At 36.7% G+C, this 21,720-nt stretch overlaps 2 protein-coding genes across 3 annotated transcripts; both read left to right on the top strand.

The window, feature by feature from the left end:
• The first annotated feature begins 183 nt into the window (after positions 1 to 183).
• LOC311076153 (heat shock factor protein) lies at positions 184 to 6,015 on the top strand. Of its 2 annotated transcripts, none has more exons than XM_084104088.1 (12): positions 184 to 602; positions 1,903 to 2,011; positions 2,110 to 2,240; positions 2,376 to 2,491; positions 2,887 to 2,962; positions 3,034 to 3,095; positions 3,184 to 3,298; positions 3,455 to 3,543; positions 3,709 to 3,849; positions 4,282 to 4,378; positions 4,484 to 4,583; positions 4,718 to 6,015. In XM_084104088.1, exons 1-12 carry the CDS (start codon positions 492 to 494, stop codon positions 4,873 to 4,875), a joined length of 1,305 nt encoding a protein of 434 aa, XP_083960214.1. In that variant the 5' UTR covers positions 184 to 491; the 3' UTR covers positions 4,876 to 6,015. The 2 variants fall into 2 exon arrangements, with proteins under 2 accessions (XP_083960214.1, XP_083960213.1); XM_084104087.1 differs by having other exon boundaries at positions 3,425 to 3,543.
• Positions 5,876 to 15,294, top strand: LOC311076154 (cytokine receptor common subunit gamma-like). Its single transcript, XM_084104089.1, has 8 exons — positions 5,876 to 6,015; positions 9,093 to 9,180; positions 9,263 to 9,435; positions 9,531 to 9,667; positions 9,959 to 10,124; positions 13,621 to 13,720; positions 13,834 to 13,927; positions 14,022 to 15,294. Exons 1-8 carry the CDS (start codon positions 5,934 to 5,936, stop codon positions 14,268 to 14,270), a joined length of 1,089 nt encoding a protein of 362 aa, XP_083960215.1. The 5' UTR covers positions 5,876 to 5,933; the 3' UTR covers positions 14,271 to 15,294.
• Positions 15,295 to 21,720: the final 6,426 nt, after the last annotated feature.

Raw genomic sequence — 21,720 nt, 5'->3', positions numbered from 1 at the left:
TATGATTTATTATAATTTATATATTTTTTTATAATAATCTAAATTGTATAATTTATTTATGATTATATAATTTACATTTATAATTTATTGCATATAATAAAACCATGCTGCTAAACCACAACAACGTTAATTTGTCTAATTAATTTAGACGCGTAAAAGATTTAGCTGTTGTTTATTATAATCAGACAAATTCAGGTATTTGAGCCTTGAAAGGGACTTTGTTTGAGCTCTTTATCAGAGTATATTTTCATACAGCAAAAGTTCATTTATTTTAAGTGAGTGATTATGTAAGACAGGCAGGTAAAATGCGTACAAGACTTATGTATACTATGTACTATGTTATGAGAGCCATGTTGATGATTGGTGGATAGAGGGACAGTGGGGTGTGTCGCAGCAGGAATATTCAAGTGTTGGTCAGCCTGGGACTCCTCACACTGGGCGAATGTCTAGAGCAGTGTGATATTTATCTTCACAGAAGACATAGAAAGGTTATGATTTTAACAGGAGAGATGAAACACAGTAATAGTGTCCCAGCTTTTGTCAGCAAACTTTGGGCACTTGTAGAGGCTGAGTCAACGAACGAATTGATCTGCTGGAGCCAAGTGAGTGTGTTTTTATTTTGCAGAATACAGATGATTTAATTTAACTTCTGTTTATATTAGATACTTGTTATATAGTGGTTCTTTATTTACAGTATTACATGTCTTGTATATATCGTAATACAAGCAACAAACAGTACAAATAATATTAACTTCAGAATATCAATTTTACAATAATAATAAACTCTTCAGAATTTCTTGTTATTCATTTAACATTGCCCAGTAACGTTAGACGACTATTCTGATGTAATCAGGTGCCATTTAGTAAGACGCTGTCTGACCTAGTTTACAAAACAGATCCACGTGTACTGTGCTGATGTCGGTGGAGGTAGCTCGCTATTGGTCCACTGTACGTCCAATCGCTGCTCATTATATTATTAGAACTTGCGAACTAAAGTTGCCTGCAAGAATGAGTTTGGATTGGAACAGCGCGCTCTGAACCGATGCATCATGTGACAGATTTTGGAACGTCATGTTTCCGCCCCCAAAATAGAACGTTTATCATAAACATCCATCAACAAAAAAGAAAAATTCTGCCTGAGACTAGAAGTGACTAGAAATTAGACATGTTTCTAATAAAATAAAGTAGAACCTTTATTAAACACCATTTAAATTATTTCATATTTTTGTTGTGGATTTTGAATAATGCAAAGTAGTGAATTGAAAGTTTTAAAGTGTGATATTTTTTATTATTACAATTGAATGACTTTATGGATATTAACTTTTTTAATATCAGTTGTATATGTATTTAAATATGACTTTATTTTCCTTGAAGTTGTTTTTATTAACAAAACCACCTATATATTATATATAACCACCATAACAATTATATTAAGTATATTATGCTGAATAAAATCAGTAATTAATATGTACTATATCAATGATTATATATTAAAATTATTTATTTATTAATGTTATTATATATCAGTATTACAGTTATTAAAGTATTGGTTTACTAATATTTAACTAATCTGATTTTTTTTTTTTCTTCAAGCAGGCATTTGTAACAAATACTAGTGTTGCACATTTGAGTGCACATACTAGTACCTGCCTTATTCGATTGTGAGTTTTTATATGTTAAAGAAAACATGAGCTGTGCAAAACATTTCAGGTTAAAATAAGTAAACTGTAATGGAATTCAGGAAGCAAACTGATTATAGAAACCTGCGTTATGTTGATGAGTGCAAGTGACCTTCAAGCACAAAATAGTGTTTCATGCCAGACCAGAATAGGCTCTTCTTTAGAAGTTTAACAGATATAACGTGATGTAACAAACCACATCCGCCTGTTTCCTGTCTGTTAGGATGGCTGCAGTTTTCTTGTCCAGGATGAGCAACGGTTTAGCAGGGAAGTCCTGCCCCTTTACTTCAAACATAGCAACATGACCAGCTTTGTGCGTCAGCTTAACATGTGTAGGTGTTCAGCTAATGATGATAAGATATACAATGATAATATATGTATAATTATAGCATGATAGATGATACTGTATGTGTCTGACCTCCACATACAGATGGCTTCCACAAAGTGGTACATGTAGACGCTGGCTTGCCAAAAGCTGACGGGCAGGTAAATTGTGTTGAGTTTCAGCACGAGGACTTCCACAGAGCTCAACCCCATCTGTTGGGCCTCATCCGCAGGAAGGTGAAGCTGATAAACCTTATCATACTTGTGCAGCACTCAAACTGCAGTGATATATCTGCAAAGCAGTTGCTATCCATCATATTCTCTCATGCTAAGTAAGATACATTTGTGTTGTATATATGATTTCATGACTAGGTGTCAGTTAGCCGTGGAGTTGAAGAGGGAGGGCAGATCTCTCAGGTACTCGTTCAGGTTAGTCATGTCAAAGGCTGGCAAGACTCCTCAGACCTCAAACTCATGGCTTTGTGCAGGTGAGCCTTCCTCCAAGACAAGTACACTATTCATCAGTGTAAACCTATAGTAAACTTCAGCCCCGTTTGTTGCACTTAATAAATTTATTCCAATAAGGGCAAAGTAGAAATTATTCTAAAATGCTCTTTGGTGCTCAAGAAACATTTCATCTTATTATCAAAGTTGAAAATAGCTTAATATTTTAGTGGAAGCCCAGTTCACTTCACATTTTTCAGGATTTTTGGATGAATAGAAAGTTCAAAAGAACAGCATTCGTTTGTAATAGAAATCTTTTGTAACATTATAAATGTCTTTACTGTCACTTTTGGTCAATTTAATGCATCCTTGCTATACTTGATTCTCTACCATGACTAAAAAGAGCCATTTTCTTTTAACCATTTATCCGTTCCTGAAGGGATAACGAGAGTTTGTGGAGAGAACTGGACTTGTTAAGACAGAACTATCAGCAGCAGCACAATATCATACGCAAGGTAAATGAAAAAGACAAATTATATATATATATGGCACTATACACAACTGATCCTATTTCACTTCTTTTCAGATTATAAAGTTCATCATCAACAGCGTCCAATCAAATGGGATCAAAGGTTGCAAAAGGAGACTGTAAGTTTTAAAATATTCAAAATATTCTTAGTCAGTGAGAAATGCTCTTTTAGTTCTCACTTCTTGCATCACGTTTCCTTTCAAACAGCCCTATGATCGACAATTCTGTCGAATTTCAGTCGGCACCGAAATACGCCCGTTCCTTCAGTGTTAATCACACCCAAAGCACTTCCTCCCTCCAAGAAATCCCTTCGTTGCAAGAGGTACCTGCTAAAATCTTAGTTTGACCTACTTGTGGTAAATTATTCCATGTTTAACTTTTTGAGTCACGTCATCAAACACAATGCTGTTTAGTTATAAAAGTAGCTCGATTTCTGTCAACTTTAAAGGAAGTGACACCACTTTGGGTTTCTGGGCAGCTGGATGTGTCACCTGCTGACGTGTACTCAAATGGTACGATCATCTCTGACATCACCAACCTGCTGGATCAAACACCTGAGCCTATCAAGTAAGACAGCAGCAGTCCACCTGTAGTCATCACCCTCTACACAGGAGTCATGTTTTGCATAATTATAATCTTTTGAGGTTTTTAAACATTCTTCTTTAATGTGTAAAACAGGAAATGAAAGTATTTTTCAGAGTCACAGTTTCTTTTCTGGTTTCTGTTTTACAGAGAGGCCGAGACAGAAAGCCTTCCTGTAACTCTCCAACCATTCTTATCCCCCGCCTCCCCGACTCTGCCCTCTGTGGAGCTGGCGTTGTCTTTGCTGGATGACCCGACTGTCCAGGAGTTTGAGGAAATACCCTCGGAAAGGTTCATGCCTGTCATTTATTTGATCATTTGTAACTCTAGTTGTAAGTCTAATTGTGATTTTTATGATAAAAATTGTGAATGTGATTTTCCATGTTTGTTGCCACAAAAAAAAGTATATATCAAGATGACAATAAAATAAATATATTAAACAAAATAAGAAATATTACTAGACTATTTCACTCTAAAAATAGTATTTAAGAATTATAATACTAATATTTGTGTCTTAATCTATTTTCAAACGTTAAACCACTGAGCTTTTATTTTGACAGGAAACTGCACGGTTAAAGCGTGTCTTTTGCTGGCAACAGGTTTATAAATGCTTCTGGTGAAACGCAGCAAATTTGATAATAGCACCAAGCCACATCATGTTGACTTCAATTCGATTAAATGTTCAGCTCTAATATTTCACTCCCCCTCTTCTCTTGAGAGCAGAATTGATGTGTCTGATCCACTGGAGCTTATTGACTCCAGTTTAGCAGCGATCCGCTCCTGCTCTCCACCTTCACCAGACCTGGACAATTTCAGCAAGGTCTGGCTTGCAACATCACACAACACAGAGGTTATTACAAGAGCACAGTGCTTGAGTTATACGTAGTTAACATATCTGATGTGTCTGATTTCTTGTTCATGTTAGATCCTTAGTCCTGGCTGGCATGTTAAAGACTCTATCACAGAAACCAAGATCAAACAGAGAGGCCAGAATGAAGATGACACGCTACCTCAAACCGACACAGGTACACATACTCCCACGCTTCCCTCTCACACCGTCCTAGACCCACACATGAATTTCCTGCACAAAACCACATGAACTCAGAACTTGCACTATTTTTTTTCAAGTCTCCCTGTTAAATATATTGTTTTTGTGCAGTTATACAGCAGAGAAGCCTGCAAGAAAATGCAGACTCGGAGCAGGAGCACTATGATGGTGAAGATATTTTACAATCTCTGCTGCAGATGGCGCAGGAAGCATCCAGCTTCTCCTTCAGTAACACTACACTGCCCTTAGAGCTCTCTTTTGTCATTTAAAGCTCTACTGCATGGGTCATTTCATATTGTGATATGGTGGTTGATAGAGAAAAGTGCTATCTGAAACGGCCCAGTTGAGAGTTGATAGTCCTGTCATTTGATTAAGGGTTCAGGCACGTGTCATTTTGCTATTTGTCAATGGTAAATTATATAAATAATGTACATTTTCTGTCATGTTCTATTTGTATCCATCAGTGAACTGTAACATGGTAGTACTTCAATTCCCCTACAATTCCATGTAGGGGAATGCAGTAGAGCAAAATGACAGAAAGCACTCTGAATCTTCTCTCTATGTTTTAAAAAGTCTGTAAATGGTGGAATTTTTTGGGCGCTGGTTTAAAGTCAGTATTTGTGTGGGAAGGTTGCCATGATGAGAATTAGATTTCTAAATCAGTACATTTACATTTATAAATTCCCCTTTTTTTGGCACATAGATCTAATCTTGTACGCAAGTTACTTGATATTGATGTACCATATAAATATAAAAATATATGTACAATAAAACAATCAAAATGTATCATAGCATCTCTTACATATGATGCAAAAATATAATTGATTATCAGTTTGTTTAATGGTTTATCTTCTTCAGAACAGTAAATTTCCCCACTGAAATAAAGATATGGTAGCGAATTGTATGATAGCACAGAAGTGCAAAGTTTGTTTACAGTATGAATTGTGACGTGAAACATTTATTTTGTTGTACTTGATTGTTATATACAATGTCTACATGTAACTAAAGGTCAGAATATATATTTATTCCTTATACATATTAGTATTGCTTATTTTAGGTTTTTGATAACAGTGCGTTTTTATGTAAAAGTGAACTGTAATAAAAAATAAAATGGGTTATTCTAATTCCTATTTCTTCTAAATCCTAATCTAATTACTATTTTCTTTTATACACAAATTTAGCATTCAGTTCTTTTCATAACAGGCAGTGAGCAAAAAAATGGTTTCTGGTGAACAGGAAATAGATACGTCAACCCACAAAGAGCAGATACATTTAGAGCAGAACAGGGAAGACTGAAACAGACACAAAACAAGTGAGTTATGTAAACATGTCCAAGATGATATTACTATTAGTCAGTCTTTTCCTTGGGAATATTCCTTCATTTGTATTTTCAGAATCATCTGAACCGAGTGAGTATGGTATAACTATGCTATTTTGAAAATAAAATGTTGTTTTTTCTTTATTGATTAGATTTGACATTATGTTGCCTTTACAAAACATATAACAAAAAGTATTTTAAAAAAACACAAGGTTTACTAAAGTAATACTTAAATCAGGGGAGGGTACGTCGTCTTTTTATTAATTTCCTCCCCATTTTGTGGTTTTATATACAAATTTTAAAACTACGGAAGTAATGTGGTTGTACAACATTTAAGATGTTAAAATATAATATGTTAACATATATAGGGCCTAAAAAGTCTGGCCACAGAGTTTATTTCATCAGAAGAGGTGAACATTCAGTACTACTCAGGAAACTGTGAAGTTTTTCAGCAACCTGTCCCTGAGAAGTTGACAAAATGTTCAGATGGTTGCTTTCCAAAATGTCTGATCTGCCATGATGTGTACACGCAACATGAGCTTTCGGTTTAGTTTTTTATACAAATTACTGTATTAAAATAGTCTAAGAATTCTTATGCAAGACATATGAGTTTACTTTTAATTTTAATCAGTAAGATTGAATAAAATAGTGTTTTTGACTAAAAAAAAAACATACTTCCTGTATGTAACCGTGTCTGTCTGGTCCTCTGGGGCCTCATTTATAACCGTTGCGTACGCACAACAGGCCCTGAAAGAGGCGTACGCCACATCATGTATCCAGAGATTGTCAAAACAAGCATCAGTTATCAATATCAAAATGATTTAGCATTTCCAATTTATGTATTAAATTATTATTATTATTATTGTATTATTATTATTATTAGGGAAGGCCTATAGGCTACATTTATTATTAAACTGGGCTATTATAATTAATTTGCTACGCAATAATTTCATAGCGCATCACCGCATAACCAACGCGCTGCTGTGAGGATAATAAAATATTACATAGAAGCTTCCTCCTTATTGAAAATTGTCTAAAACATTTAGGTCGATTACAATGAATTAATTAATTATTAACAGTCTATGTCCGAACACTGCAATAATTAGTCATCAATGAAAATTAAAAACAGCTTTATTTCAAAAACATTGTTTAACAAATTAATAAAAGAGGCACGGTGTAGATACATCGCAGGTGGCTTGGTTGGAAGATGGGGGTAATGGTTAATCCAACAGTAATTTGTTGCTAGTTTGAATTACAGAACTTAAAGATCTTCCTCTTTTCGTTTTTTCTTTTTCTTTCGCGCAGGCGCAGTGAGGGAAAAAACACTGAGTTTAGGGCAATCGGTTCGTAGCTTTGCTTCAACTGTGCGATATAGTCACGAGGAGAGGCCAAAATTTCTGACATGCCTGAAATTCATCCGAGATCCGACCATCCGATTGCCGGTCGGGAGAGGTTAATCGCCTCTCGTTTACCCTACACTGCACGAATACTGCACGACAAACGACGCACGACAAAGCTGAAAATCGGCCTGACCCGAAAAAGAGTCGCACGACTTGAGTCAGAATTCGGCTCAAAATCGGACGAAAATCGCACAGTGTATGCCCGCCTTTACAATTCTACGTTGTTACAATGTTGCGAGCACGTAGACAGCGACATTGCCACAACGTAAATGTGTTTGCTGGGTAAGATGCATAATTATTCAAAACCAACCTCATTGTCTATTTTGACATTTATTTGAACATCTTCTGGTCAGGTATGACAAATATTTACCTTTATGTCAAAAGTATGAAGCCAAAATGACTTTAATGATGAGTAATTGATTTCAGCACTCCTTGAACAGGCAGCGATTTAAGCACACAGCCTACTTGTTGCACGTTAATGTTTTTTCCTTTTTTTTTGGAAACGCACAGAGAAATAAGTTGGGTTGACCTCAATATCCAACTTCAGACTGGCGTCAACATCCGACCTTGGACAGACATTGGATTTTGGTTGGAACTTGGAAATGAAAGTTGGGTTGACATCAGAACCCATCGTCAGATAATACATTCAGTTGTTATTATTATTATTATTATTACTATTATTATATTATTATTACTATTACTATTATTACAACTTTCATTTCCAACCAAAATCCAACGTCTGTCTGACGTCGGATGTTGACGTCAGTCTGACGTTGGGTTCTGACATCAACCCAACTTTCATTTCCAACCAAAATCCAATGTCAGACAGATTTTGGTTGGAAATGAAAGTTGTAATAATAGTAATAGTAATAGTAATAATAATAATAACTGAATGTGCGCATGTGTGCACAATCTTTCGCTGACTCGGATTTATAAAGGGAATTTTGCGCAGGTTCTGGCGTACGCACGGTTTTATAAGTCTGATGCCTTGTCCAAATACCCAAACTTAAGATCTTGGCCACTTGAGAGCACGTGTATGCGACAGGAAGTAAGTGCGCAAGACTGCCCCATTTTAAAAATGCCAAAGTGCAGTGCCCTTAATGCACACTAAACCCACACTTTGGAGCGGTATTCGAGGCTAAGCGTATCCCATCATGCATTATGTCCGGGACCTCATGTGCCCCGAAATCGCGAGATGTCGAGGAAAACATTCCACTGTAATTTAAATTAATACTGTTTTTATCACTTAATATTGTTTTTAAATTTGTGTCTTCTGTTAGTTACAAAGCGACTACTGAACCGACTGAAATGCAAAGTATTGAAAATATAATAAATAAAATCTCTGTAAACACTTGTATTTTTTGCAAGACAATAAGTATGTCCCATCGAGTAATCAAAAGTCTCTTGCAGTCTTTACGCCTGCTTGAACACTTGGGCCAAATAGAGGAAATACGTCATGCAAGTGACAAGTGGTCAAGTGCAAAGACCGCAAGTGTGGGTGGGTACAGTATTTGGACAAGGCATGAATATTTTTTGGTGTACGCCATTTTGGGCTTTCGGGCGCACATACACTTTTAATAAGGATCCTACGCAATGAGACCACTGAAGCTGAGCATCCTCTATGGACAAACAATATGCATTACAAGCTGTACAAGCTTTCTTTTCTTTCTTTTTTTTAGAAAATTGAATTGAGTTTGTAAATAAATTAAGGTTCTACAAAGTATACCCAAGGTGCGTTTACTGTACTGTTTCTCTCATCTTTATCCAGAAATAAACTGCCTTATCATAAATCTGGACTATGTTAACTGCACATGGAGTGAGATTGGGCTCAAGTACAATTACAGTTTCAAGAGCAGGTGCGTATGTTGAACAAAATAGAAAAACCTGTAATTTTAATTAAAATATCAAGACAAACAATTTTCTTTTGATTTCTTTTAGGTTTTCACATCACGGAATTCTGAATTGTTCTACATATCACAAGATTAACAGTGTTAATGTGGGCTGCATGTTTCCCTACAAAAAAACACAAAGGTTTAATTTGTTGACCACATGGCTGTACAGTGACACTGGCAGTTTGGTGACAGAGCAGAACCATTCTCTGAAAGAATATGGTATGAAATGTTATTCATATTTCTTACAACTTGACAACAACTGTATGGCAATAACTGGTTGATGGACTGATACGTTATACTGTGTTGCTAATCAGTGAAGCTTAACCCTCCGTTCAACCTGTCTGTGGTGGAGAGAAAAGACGCTGAACTGTGGCTGTACTGGAATGTCACGAATGATGACAGCTGTATTGAGAGTGAAGTTCGTCACAGGACAAATAACAATGACTGGAAGGTATAAAATTAGTATTATAAAAATTCATTCTGATTGGATGAGCTACATTTGAAGCATGTGCACATGAATATTTATTTAATACAGCCTCTCACAGCTTATTAATTTATTATGAGAAGCTTGTGCTGATATTCAGACAAACAGCAAGATGGTGATTTGATATTGCCTTTATGCAACTATTAAATAAACAAATAAAATGATTTAAAAAAATTATTATTGTTATGCATTTCACCTTATGGTCGTCTGATAACCAGACACAAAACGTGGCACAGTTAACAACTTCTCTCTCTCCAGAACCCCAGTGCGGGCAGCAGGACCTCCTTCATTTTGACTTTTCCCTCCAAAAAACGGTATGAGTTCCAGGTCAGGGCTCGAATCTCATCATCCTGCGGAGAGTCTAAGTTTTGGAGCGACTGGAGTGAGTCTGTGTACTGGGGATCTTTAAAGACCAACGACACAGGTACCAACGCAGAACTTATCACATCTTATCTCTAGTCACTCACTGATCTATATACTGTATGCCTATACAAATGTTCTTTGCATAGATCAGTGGGCGTGACACGACAGATCAGTTTATCACAATAACAGTTCTCTCTGCTTTCGCACGCTCTCACACTCGCAACGCACTGCAGCGCAAATGTATCTTGTCATTAATATACTTGAGGATGAGATTTCAGGGTTTATCCATTAAAGATGGGAGTCTCTCACTGTTTCCACACTATGGCAGAGAGTACCAATACCCACACTTGCAGTCATTGCACTCAACCACTTGTCTACTTAAATGACGTATTTCTTGTGTTTGGCCCAAGAAAGTGTTAAAATGGGCTTCAAGAACTTGACTACCTGATGGGGCACGTTCACACTTGCCATGTTTGGTTCGATTAAAACGAACCCTGGTGTGTGCAGTTAATTTGAATGAGTGTGAACGCTTATGCGAACCCTGTTGCGAAACAAAACAAGCAGACCGAGACCGCTGAAAAGGTCCTTCCCTTCCTTTCTTCCAATCCCCCTCTAGGTTATCAGAATTGTGTATTGCTACAAAATCTTTTGCCATCATCTCTGCCTTCTCCTTGTCTGTCACTGCCTTCTTCCCCTTCTTCCCCAGTACAGGGTAGTCCCATTCCCTCCTTACGCCACCCATCTTACTTATCATACCCCATACTTCTCCCACAGGTGGTATTCTACCTATTGAGCTGCATAACTCACCAATAATTACTCTTAACCTTGCGTATTGTCTTTTTTTTACTAATGCTTGAGCTCTTTTATATTGAAACAAATGCTCATAATTATGAGTCCGTCTCAATTGCCTGAAGGCCCTATTCCTACCTCTTACAAATTCTCTGCATTCCTCTGTCCAGCATGGAAGTGATGGAACTGCTTTCCTTCTCCTTTTTCCAGAACTCTTAGGAACAGTTTCATTCACCACCCCTCTTATAATTTCTTGGAAACTACTATACTCTCTATCAATATCCATATCTCTAATCTCCCCAGATAACCTTTCCTCACATAACTCTTTGAATTTTCACACAGTATTGTTTTGGATGTTCTGTAAGTTCTGTCTAGAAATATACGCCATAAAAGCCGACCAATCAGGTCGAACATATCCCTATGCCTTTAGGTTTGGTATCTTTAAGTTCAGTGTTAAAAATGACAATGGGAATGCTAAGCTAAGCTAACCAGGACTACAAGTTTTTTTTTTTGGTCCGGACAAAACGAACCAAGTGAACCAAACTACAAGTGTGAACACACCCTTTATTTACAGCTTTATTTCCACATTTTAATGTTCAGTGTCAAGTCAAGTCAAGTCAAGTATATTTGTATAGCACTTTTCACAATACAGATTGTATCAAAGCAGCTTCACAGTATTAAATTAAAATAATACAACAAGGTTTGTTTCTAGTGGAATTTATTGATTGATAAAATTAAATTAAATATCCCCAAAATATCCAGTGCTTTAAAATAAAGTTCTAAATGTCTGTTCAGTAGTCTATGTGACAAATGACAATTTAGTACATTGTAAGAACACAAAGGCTTGTAATTAAGTGATAAAAAGCGGTTGCAAACCTTTTACAAAATACACATACAGTGAGGAAAATAAGTATTTGAACACCCTGCTATTTTGCCAGTTTTTCCACTTGGAAATCATGGAGTCTGAAATTGTCATCGTAGGTGCATGTCCACTGTGAGAGACATAATCTAAAAAAAAAAATCCAGAAATCACAATATATGATTTTTTAACTATTTATTTGTATGATACAGCTGCAAATAAGTATTTGAACACCTGTCTATCAGCTAGAATTCTGACCCTCAAAGACCTGTTAGTCTGCCTTTAAAATGTCCACCTCCACTCCATTTATTATCCTAAATTAGATGCACCTGTTTGAGGTCGTTAGCTGCATAAAGACACCTGTCCACCCCATACAATCAGTAAGAATCCAACTACTAACATGGCCAAGACCAAAGAGCTGTCCAAAGACACTAGAGACAAAATTGTATACCTCCACAAGGCTGGAAAGGGCTACGGGGAAATTGCCAAGCAGCTTGGTGAAATAAGGTCCACTGTTGGAGCAATCATTAGAAAATGGAAGAAGCTAAACATGACTGTCAATCTCCCTCGGACTGGGGCTCCATGCAAGATCTCACCTCGTGGGGTCTCAATGATCCTAAGAAAGGTGAGAAATCAGCCCAGAACTACACGGGAGGAGCTGGTCAATGACCTGAAAAGAGCTGGGACCACCGTTTCCAAGGTTACTGTTGGTAATACACTAAGACGTCATGGTTTGAAATCATGCATGGCACGGAAGGTTCCCCTGCTTAGACCAGCACATGTCAAGGCCCGTCTTAAGTTTGCCAATGACCATTTGTATGATCCAGAGGAGTCATGGGAGAAAGTCATGTGGTCAGATGAGACCAAAATAGAACTTTTTGGTCATAATTCCACTAAACGTGTTTGGAGGAAGAAGAATGATGAGTACCATCCCAAGAACACCATCCCTACTGTGAAGCATGGGGGTGGTAGCATAATGCTTTGGGGGTGTTTTTCTGCACATGGGACAGGGCGACTGCACTGTATTAAGGAGAGGATGACCGGGGCCATGTATTGCGAGATTTTGGGGAACAACCTCCTTCCCTCAGTTAGAGCATTGAAGATGGGTCGAGGCTGGGTCTTCCAACATGACAATGACCCGAAGCACACAGCCAGGATAACCAAGGAGTGGCTCTGTAAGAAGCATATCAAGGTTCTGGCGTGGCCTAGCCAGTCTCCAGACCTAAACCCAATAGAGAATCTTTGGAGGGAGCTCAAACTCTGTGTTTCTCAGCGACAGCCCAGAAACCTGACTGATCTAGAGAAGATCTGTGTGGAGGAGTGGGCCAAAATCCCTCCTGCAGTGTGTGCAAACCTGGTGAAAAACTACAGGAAACGTTTGACCTCTGTAATTGCAAACAAAGGCTACTGTACCAAATATTAACATTGATTTTCACAGGTGTTCAAATACTTATTTGCAGCTGTATCATACAAATAAATAGTTTTTTTTGATTATGTCTCTCACAGTGGACATGCACCTACAATGACAATTTCAGACCCCTCCATGATTTCTAAGTGGGAGAACTTGCAAAATAGCAGGGTGTTCAAATACTTATTTTCCTCACTGTACCTATCTCAGCAACAATAAAATGTGCAGCACTTTGTTTTACTTCCAAATTATATGTAATATATATTTAAATTCACATCTCACGATTTCAGGGCATTACTGAACATGATGATTGATGGGATACACAAAAGGCACTCCGAGGCGGCATTAGAGATTGTGTGGATTTAGTGTGCATTAAGTGCATTTTTACCGTATTAAAGCATAAAAATATCATAATATGTTTGAAGAGATTTAGGAAATATGCTAAGTTGAAAACAATAATGAAAAGTGCAGCAGTGGCTTTAATGGCAACTCTTTTCCCAGACAGTCTGGCTCCTGTGTCTGTGACGACACTGGTGCTGTATACAGTGGGAGCCACAATAATACTCATCATACTCTCCTGCTTGCTGGTCCGTAGTGAGAGGTTAGAATACATTTTTTTGTCCATTAATTTTAAACATTTTAATTTAATAATTTTTAACAATAAAAGTCCATAAGTGTTTTATTTACTCTAATCTAATGTTTAATGTTCCTTAGATTAAGAATAATTTTAATACCAGTGGTACCAAATGCAGGACGAAATGTAAGCCAATACCTTGCATCCCTTTTTGACAATGATGGCAATATAGAGGTAAGCAGTTTTTTGTTTTTTAGTCGTGTACCTTGAATTTGTTTTTTAATTCATAGAGGGGAATGTGAGAATATATCATCTTTTTTTCACACAGAAATGGCTGTCCATGCCTAAAGATCTGGAGAACGGCTTCAAACCCAATTTCACAGAGCGTGCCTGTCCTGTGCGCGAGTACAGAATGGTGTCCCAGTCCAGCAGTGACAGTGAAAGCATCCTTTCAAACCCAACAGACCTGTCGTCAGATTACCAGTGCATGCATAGCTATTCATCAGCCTCCACCATACCTGGACCTGCTGAACCCCTACCAACCCAGGACCCATCTCCAGTGGATAACCCAGTCTAGGTATCTGTCTTAATCTGACGGAGGCAATTCAGTCTAAGAGTTTAGAAATAAGTGTTATGAAATTAGAATTTTGATTGATGAAAAGCAGAACATTTACAAGTGAATTTTTTTTTTTAAAATAATGATGAAATCCAGTATTGGCATTTTGCACACATTTTGTTTTAAAAAATCAACTCAGAGTCAAGTTACATATCAAAACAGTGAATGATAAACGTTTGAATGTTTTAATTTCTTATGTTCTTTTGTTTAAGCAGGATAATGTAGTGTTTGTCATTTAAATTGTATTCTTTTTTTAAATAAAGATGCCGTTAGTTTTCTCCATTTTAGTAGTCATGTAAGCAATTTTCATGTGTTTTTTCCCCAGATTGTTTGCTCTTGTTCAGTTTTTTATTCAGTTGTGTGTTATTATTTTCCTTGACATGTTATGTCCGCTGTTTTCGACATGAGATTTCTGTAGTTAATACTAACATTTTTGTTAGTAGACATTTTTGTTAGCAATGAGCTTTGTATCATAGTGTAAGATGTGTCTGATAAGAGATATATTTGGCAGAAAGAAGTAAATTCCAGAGTATGATTTGTGTACTGGTGGGAAAAGCCCTTCACCTTCCAAACCATGATTTAGAGTGCTTAATAGTTATTTGTGATTCATGCTGCTGCCAATTGGCAATATAGTTGCAGTTTCATTTCAAATAGTTTTATTTTAACTACAACTGTTTTACATGTGTCTCTTTGAAAAAAAAAAAAGTCTTAAAAAGGCATTTGAAATCTTAAAGTTAAACAATGTTGGTAGCACCTGTATGTTGCTGAAATGTATATTAGCTGTATGTTTTCATCAGGATTTTTGCATTTGTAGCATGTTGCTCATCAGTAGTACTGAACAACATGTTTTTGGATGTTTAACATTTGCAATGTATGTGAACTTGCAATTTTAAGATTTAAGATTAGATGTTTGTACACAAATATTATGTTTAAAGAATGTAATGCTTTTAAAATCACTGAATAAAACCAGCTAAACTACAGTTTATCACAATGTTTGTGATGATGATTATTTACACATTTGGAATAAATGATTATTCTTATTTAATTTTTCAGTCAATTCTGATGTTCGAGCTGATGTTGAAGTGGGATGCTTATGCTCATAACTGCAAGAACATTAAATACAATTCATATTTATGAAACAAAAGGTACTTTTAGGTACTTGGTTAAAACTTAATGTGACACACACTAAAGAATGAGATAGGTCTTAGCAACATGAACATTTTAAATAAGAAGATTCTTAAAAACTACCTAAAATGTACTATAAATAAATAGCATGCATTTTGAGTGTATAACAGAGTTTAAATGATCTGGTACTGTGCATGTCTACAACATAATTTATAATTAGAAATGTCCATAAAACATGGTTTGTCACATAACATCATAATAGTTTTGTTAGTTTAAAAACTAAGTACAAAACAGAATTGCATTTATCCAAGCTAAGGCCAATTCACACTGCACCGACAGACGCAAACCATTGCCGACAGTCACCAGATTACAGCACGTCACTTCTCAAGGCATTGTAAATCAGATTCAGCATGTTCAATCTGCTAAAACAAGCTCCGACAGACGCCAACAGACTCTGACTCAGTAACACACTGATCCAACAAAACCAACGAAGTGTCTGTTGCCATCTGTCAACACAGTGTGAATTAGCCTTAATGGTTACTTTTCTGAAATGAGGCATCCCCGATTACATAATATGTGGCCGACAAATGTGACCTCTAGAAGATGCAGCCTTTGTAATGTGACAGCGATTAATGCGTATTAAATTGCATACTCGGAATACTTCTTTTGAATAAGTAATTACTTTGCGACCGTTAAAAATGTTTGTTCTATAATATAATGAATTCCAGACATACTACATTAATTATGTTGTCACTGTCATGTGATGTATACTAGCCTAGTTGAGTCGCTTCACTGACATTCACAAATCCTCTCCCATATTTGCCTACTATAGTACTAGGGAAGTATACATAGCCATTGAGGACATAGTGTAGTGATAGCAGTGGAAAGTCCCAGTGCTCAACCTAGGCTATCAGATTTGAGGCAATCTGTTAGATTTTCACCTTATTGACACAAAACATGACACAGTTAACTTCCTTTTCTCTCCCTAGAATATCACAACATTCTCATCCAGTTTGCCTTTCCCTCCAAAAAAACTGTATGAGTTCCAGGTCAGGGCTTGAATCTCATCATCCTATATGGAGAATCTAAGTTCTGGAGCGACTGGAGTGAGTCTGTGTACTGGGGATCTTTAAAGGCCAACACTGACACAGGTATACCAACGCAGGGCGAACTTATCACATCTTATCTAATATTCCTTACTGACTAATCATTTTCCTCGCCATGTTATGTTCGCTGTTTTCCACAGTAACATATGTGAGATTTCTGTAGATTTGTTGGAAGAAAGCCAAACAGATTAGTCTACTAACATTTTTGTCAAAGCAATGAGCTTTGAATCATAGTGCAAGATGTATCTGTGATAACACATATATTTAGCAGAAAGAAGTCAATTCTAGATTTGTGTACTGGTGGGAAATGCCCATCACCTACCAACCCATGTATTATCTGATTATTTAGCTGAGTGCTATTTGTGATTCATGCTACTGCCAGTAGCAACAGTGCTGGGGCTCGTTCTTCGTACGTTGCTTATTACATCCGAGATCAAATGACACATCCAAGATGATTTCATCGTGCTAATCATAATCCGGCTAATTGAGTTCTTCGAACACACTTGCCGGATATGATTAGTATCGCTGGATTGAGTTATCTGAGATAACTGCGCGTTCACGCGCTGGCTTAAAAGGGGAAATGTATCAAGAGTAGAAACATTGATCAGCAAAGCTGCTATTGGCTGCTCAGCGTGGCCAAAGAGCGCGCAGTTTTTCTCATATGATATCTATGTTTTTTTCTCCTCAGCAGAGCAAGAACTAATAGTCGAAGTTTATTCGGAATTTTAATGTTTAATCAAAACGCCAGGGAACACCTCAAAGTCTGCAAAAGCCAGGAGAGAGGGCTGGCAAAAAGTAGCAGACAATTTAAATCCGTTAGAAGTGGCCATGTTTGATGTTTTATCACTTATTAGCCTATATTTTTGTATTTTAATAATTGCATAATTACTTTGTTCATTGTAATGTCAGAGTCACCACACTAGAACATGGGAAAAAATAAAAGTGAAGTACAAAAATATTCTACATAATGGTAATTTTTAGTTATATTATAGTCTCTTTTATTAAAGGCACTGTTAAATAAATGGTTGTCTGTTTATAAAGCAACCAAGAAAAAGGCTGAAAAAAAGAAAAGATCTTAGTAGCCTACACTGTAAAATATTTTTTGCTGCTTTAAATTAAGGCCATATAGTCATTTCAGCTGTTAAATATTGAGCAATGATGAATTGCTTTGACTTGTGGAAGTAAAAACTGATAAACTTATGTTAATGTAAAAATATGTATTGAAGAAGAGTTCAAAAAGAGTTATTGATCACATTTTTCCCAAGTGTAGTTCATTGTAATGACATTGTGTTTTCCTCTTTTGTGCACTTTTACATAGTACACCAACACTTGTTAACTTAAGTGGACATTTTCTAACTTTCCAAAGGAAAGAAAGTATAAGACTTTGTAATGTCCATTTGTTTCCATTGCACTGGACAGTGAATAAACCCTCTCAGATAACTGTCATATGGAGGAACTAGCCTACCTGCAAGTGCATAAATAACTTTACTTAATTTATACTTGTATGCTTTATGGCTGCAATATAAGTTGCAGGATTTCACATCTACAGAAAGGCCTACGAGTCTGCAATAGACAGAGGAGACATAGGCCTACAGGTGGGCAGTGTATAGACAACTTTTCCTTTGTATTTGTTGCATGAGGCATGTGTCTAATATCTCTTGTTGCAGGCACTTGACCACTGGCTTTTCTTTACAAAGAACAATTGAAATAAAACTCAAGGAACTAAGCATATTTGTCTTTTATTAAACATTTAATGAAAAGGTTTTTTTGGCAATGTTGTGTAATATGGCACATGCAGCAATGTCACAGGCCCTGTCAGGTGTGCAACCCTCAGACTTTTCAGACACTGAAATCTTCCCTTTAGTTAGCCAAAGTTCATTTCATTGTGTGCCCTTGTCCTGGCTAGAGCTGCATTGTAACTGGTTTGGGTGAGGGAATGGGGTCATAAAACACCTGTCTGCAGGCAGGAACATGTCATAAATGCAGTTCTGTTAGGATCAGCATAGGCGTATGTAATACAGTGAGCTTGATATTTAATTGTGGAACTTTCCTTACCACTTTCAAATAATGTGCATAAATGTGAATCTCTGAAAATTCTTAAGTCATGCACAGATCCTGGCCATTTTGCTTTCACATTTGTGATATGGAAGATTTGTCAACTGCCTTTTTTTTTATTTGATATAATATTATTAATCTGGAATATTAAGAATCACAATAGTAATTGGGCTGCACATTTAGGCTACATTGTGAACCCCCTTTCTGTTCACATAATCCCCTTCACTGAGGCCTTGATGGCAGTCTATGGTCTAGCCTATAAGCCTGAGTGACATATACTGTAATCAGCATGGTCATGATTGCATGATCTTCATAAAAAAATATTTCAATAGTCTAACAAATAGTATAGTCTAATAAATAAAAATAAATAAAAAAAACTGCTTTAAAAAACTGCTTTACAACATTGGTCTAAAGTGGCTTGGAAATGCCACAAAAAAAACTAAAACTGTTTTTTAAACCTAAAAGCGCCAGGTAAACTCCGAATGACACGACAGACAGCACTTTCCATCAAGTTCTCCGCATCTCCAATAGTGTAAAGGAAAGAGCCACTCTCAAATAATCGTAGGGTACAGAACAAAAGGGAACCGGAGCGCTGCTGAAATCCCTTGTGTCCTCCGGTGCTCTTGGAAGGGTAATAATTGAAAAAAACGTAGGAAAAAATCCAAGTCCAGGCACTCAGTGGATACAAAAAGTAATACAAAAGTCTTTATTAGAGAGCTAAAAAAAAAAAAAAAAAACACCAACGCGTATCGGCCCACTGGCCTTCATCAGAGTGTTAGTGACAAACAAACAGGAGCAGTACTTATACAGTAATTGATTTCAGGTGTGCCACTCTGGCACGTGTAACACAACTCTTTGGCCACTAGAGGCAAAAGAGTGGCCAAAGAGTTGTGTTACACGTGCCAGAGTGGCACACCTGAAATCAATTACTGTATAAGTACTGCTCCTGTTTGTTTGTCACTAACACCCTGATGAAGGCCAGTGGGCCGATACGCGTTGGTGTTTTTTTTAAAAAAAATTTAGCTCTCTAATAAAGACTTTTGTATTACTTTTTGTATCCACTGAGTGCCTGGACTTGGATTTTTTCCTACGTTTTTTTCAATCTTAGGGTACAGTTTGTGCACAAGTCGAAAATAAATGTGCGTTTCCAACAAATTAATAATGTAAACGACAATCTCACGAGTCACGAGAAAAAATATATCTCTCAGAAAGTGCACTATCGCGCGCGCTGGACTTCCCGTATCAGCTCCGCTTATGAAGCCGCGATCTAATCCTGTTTACATGAAATAAGACTATGGCTATTAGCTATAGCTTCGAAGAACCAAACAATCCAAGATCATGCCAAATCGCCAACAATCAAATCCAGCTAACTGAGTTAGCGACGTACGAAGAACGGGCCCCTGGTCAGAATTATTTGCCCCCTTGGTAAATATGATCAAAGATGTCTGTAAAACATAAATCTGCATTGTTAATCCTTTTGATATTTTATTTTAAAAAATTAGCAAAAATCTAACCTTTTATTGAAGTAAAAGAATTGAAAGTGGGGGGAAAATCACATTATGAAATAAATATATGTTGGGATCCAAAATACGTTGGGATCAATTATTTGCCCCCTTTTATAACTTAAATGTATTGTTTCTCTTGGGAAAAGTTTTTTTTTTTAAAGACATCTGAAATCTTAAAATTAAACAATGTCTGTATGTTGCTGAAATATATTAGCTGTGAATGTTTTAATCTAGATTTTATTTTTGTATTTGTAGCGTGTGCTCATCTGTAGCAACTGATAAAATAAATTACAATTAGAATGTAATTATATAAACGTGTTTACGATTTTAATATGATTAGAAGTTTGTACAAATATGTTGCTTAAAGAATGCGATGATTTTGTAATCACTGAATAAAAACATTTAATTTATCAATGTCTATGATGATTATTTACACATTTTAATAAAACAGTCAATTCTGACTTTCGAGCTGATCTTGGAAGTGAGATGCTTATCATGAATAGCAAGAACATCAAATACAATAACAGTGTGGTATTGTGAATGTGATACACAATATTGTGATCTGGTATTGTGCATGTCTACAACATAATTTCAAAGTATAATTTTATATAAAACATGTAAACATTCATGTGAAAAAGAAAGGACACCCTATTAAATTCTGTGGTTTTATGTATCAGGAATAATAAAATAAATATTAAATAAAATAATTTGGTCCTTGGCAGGTCTTATAGGTAAATACAACCTCAGATGAACAACAACACATGACATATTACACCGTGTCATTATTTATTTAACAAAAACCAGGTCAAAATGGAGAAGCCATTGGTGACAAACTAAGTACTCTTACTGCTTCCATAGGAATTAAGAGGGTGAGTAGCAGTCAGGCACTGCTAATCAAATGCCTTTGATGAATTGATCATCAGCGAGTGTGATCACCTCTATAACAGCAGAAGTTTGGGCAGTTTGCTGGTCCTGAAGCCTTCAGGTGTGTGTTAACACAATGCCAGGGAGGAAAGACATCAGCAATGATCTTGCAGCAACTGTTGCTGCCATCAATCTGAGAAGGGTTATACGGCCATTTCCAAACAATTTGATGTCCAACATTCTACAGTGAGGAGAATTATTCACAAGTGGAAATCATTCAAGACAGTTGCCAATCTCCGTCTCAGTAAATTCGCCCTAAGCTCAGGCCGTGCAATGCTCAGAAAAATCGCAAAACATACCAACTGTCCATCACACTGATGGAGGATTGATGATTTGGTCTTGTTTTACCGCCACAGGACCTGGGCACCCAGTCATTGAGTCGACCATGAACTCTAGAGTCAAATATCTAGAGGCCATCTATACGCTTGGTCAATATTAGGTCATGCAACAGGACAATGATCCCAAGCACACCAGCAAATCAACAACAGAATGGCTGAAAAAGAAAATAAGCCCAGTCAAAGTCCAGACCTCAACCCGACTGAAATGTTGTGGCGGGACCTTAAAAGAGCTGTGCATAAACAAATGCCTGCAAACCTCAATGAACTGAAGCATGAAGAGTTCAGATGCAAAAGCCTCTAAGTGCCATCTGAAATTTTCTTCTAGAATGATCATTTTTATCAAGCTCGTTTAAGTTCA

Source organism: Abramis brama (assembly GCF_963993115.1).
Source record: "Abramis brama genome assembly, chromosome: 25".
NCBI lineage: Eukaryota > Metazoa > Chordata > Actinopteri > Cypriniformes > Leuciscidae > Abramis > Abramis brama.
This window is presented reverse-complemented; position numbering and strand designations above follow the sequence as displayed.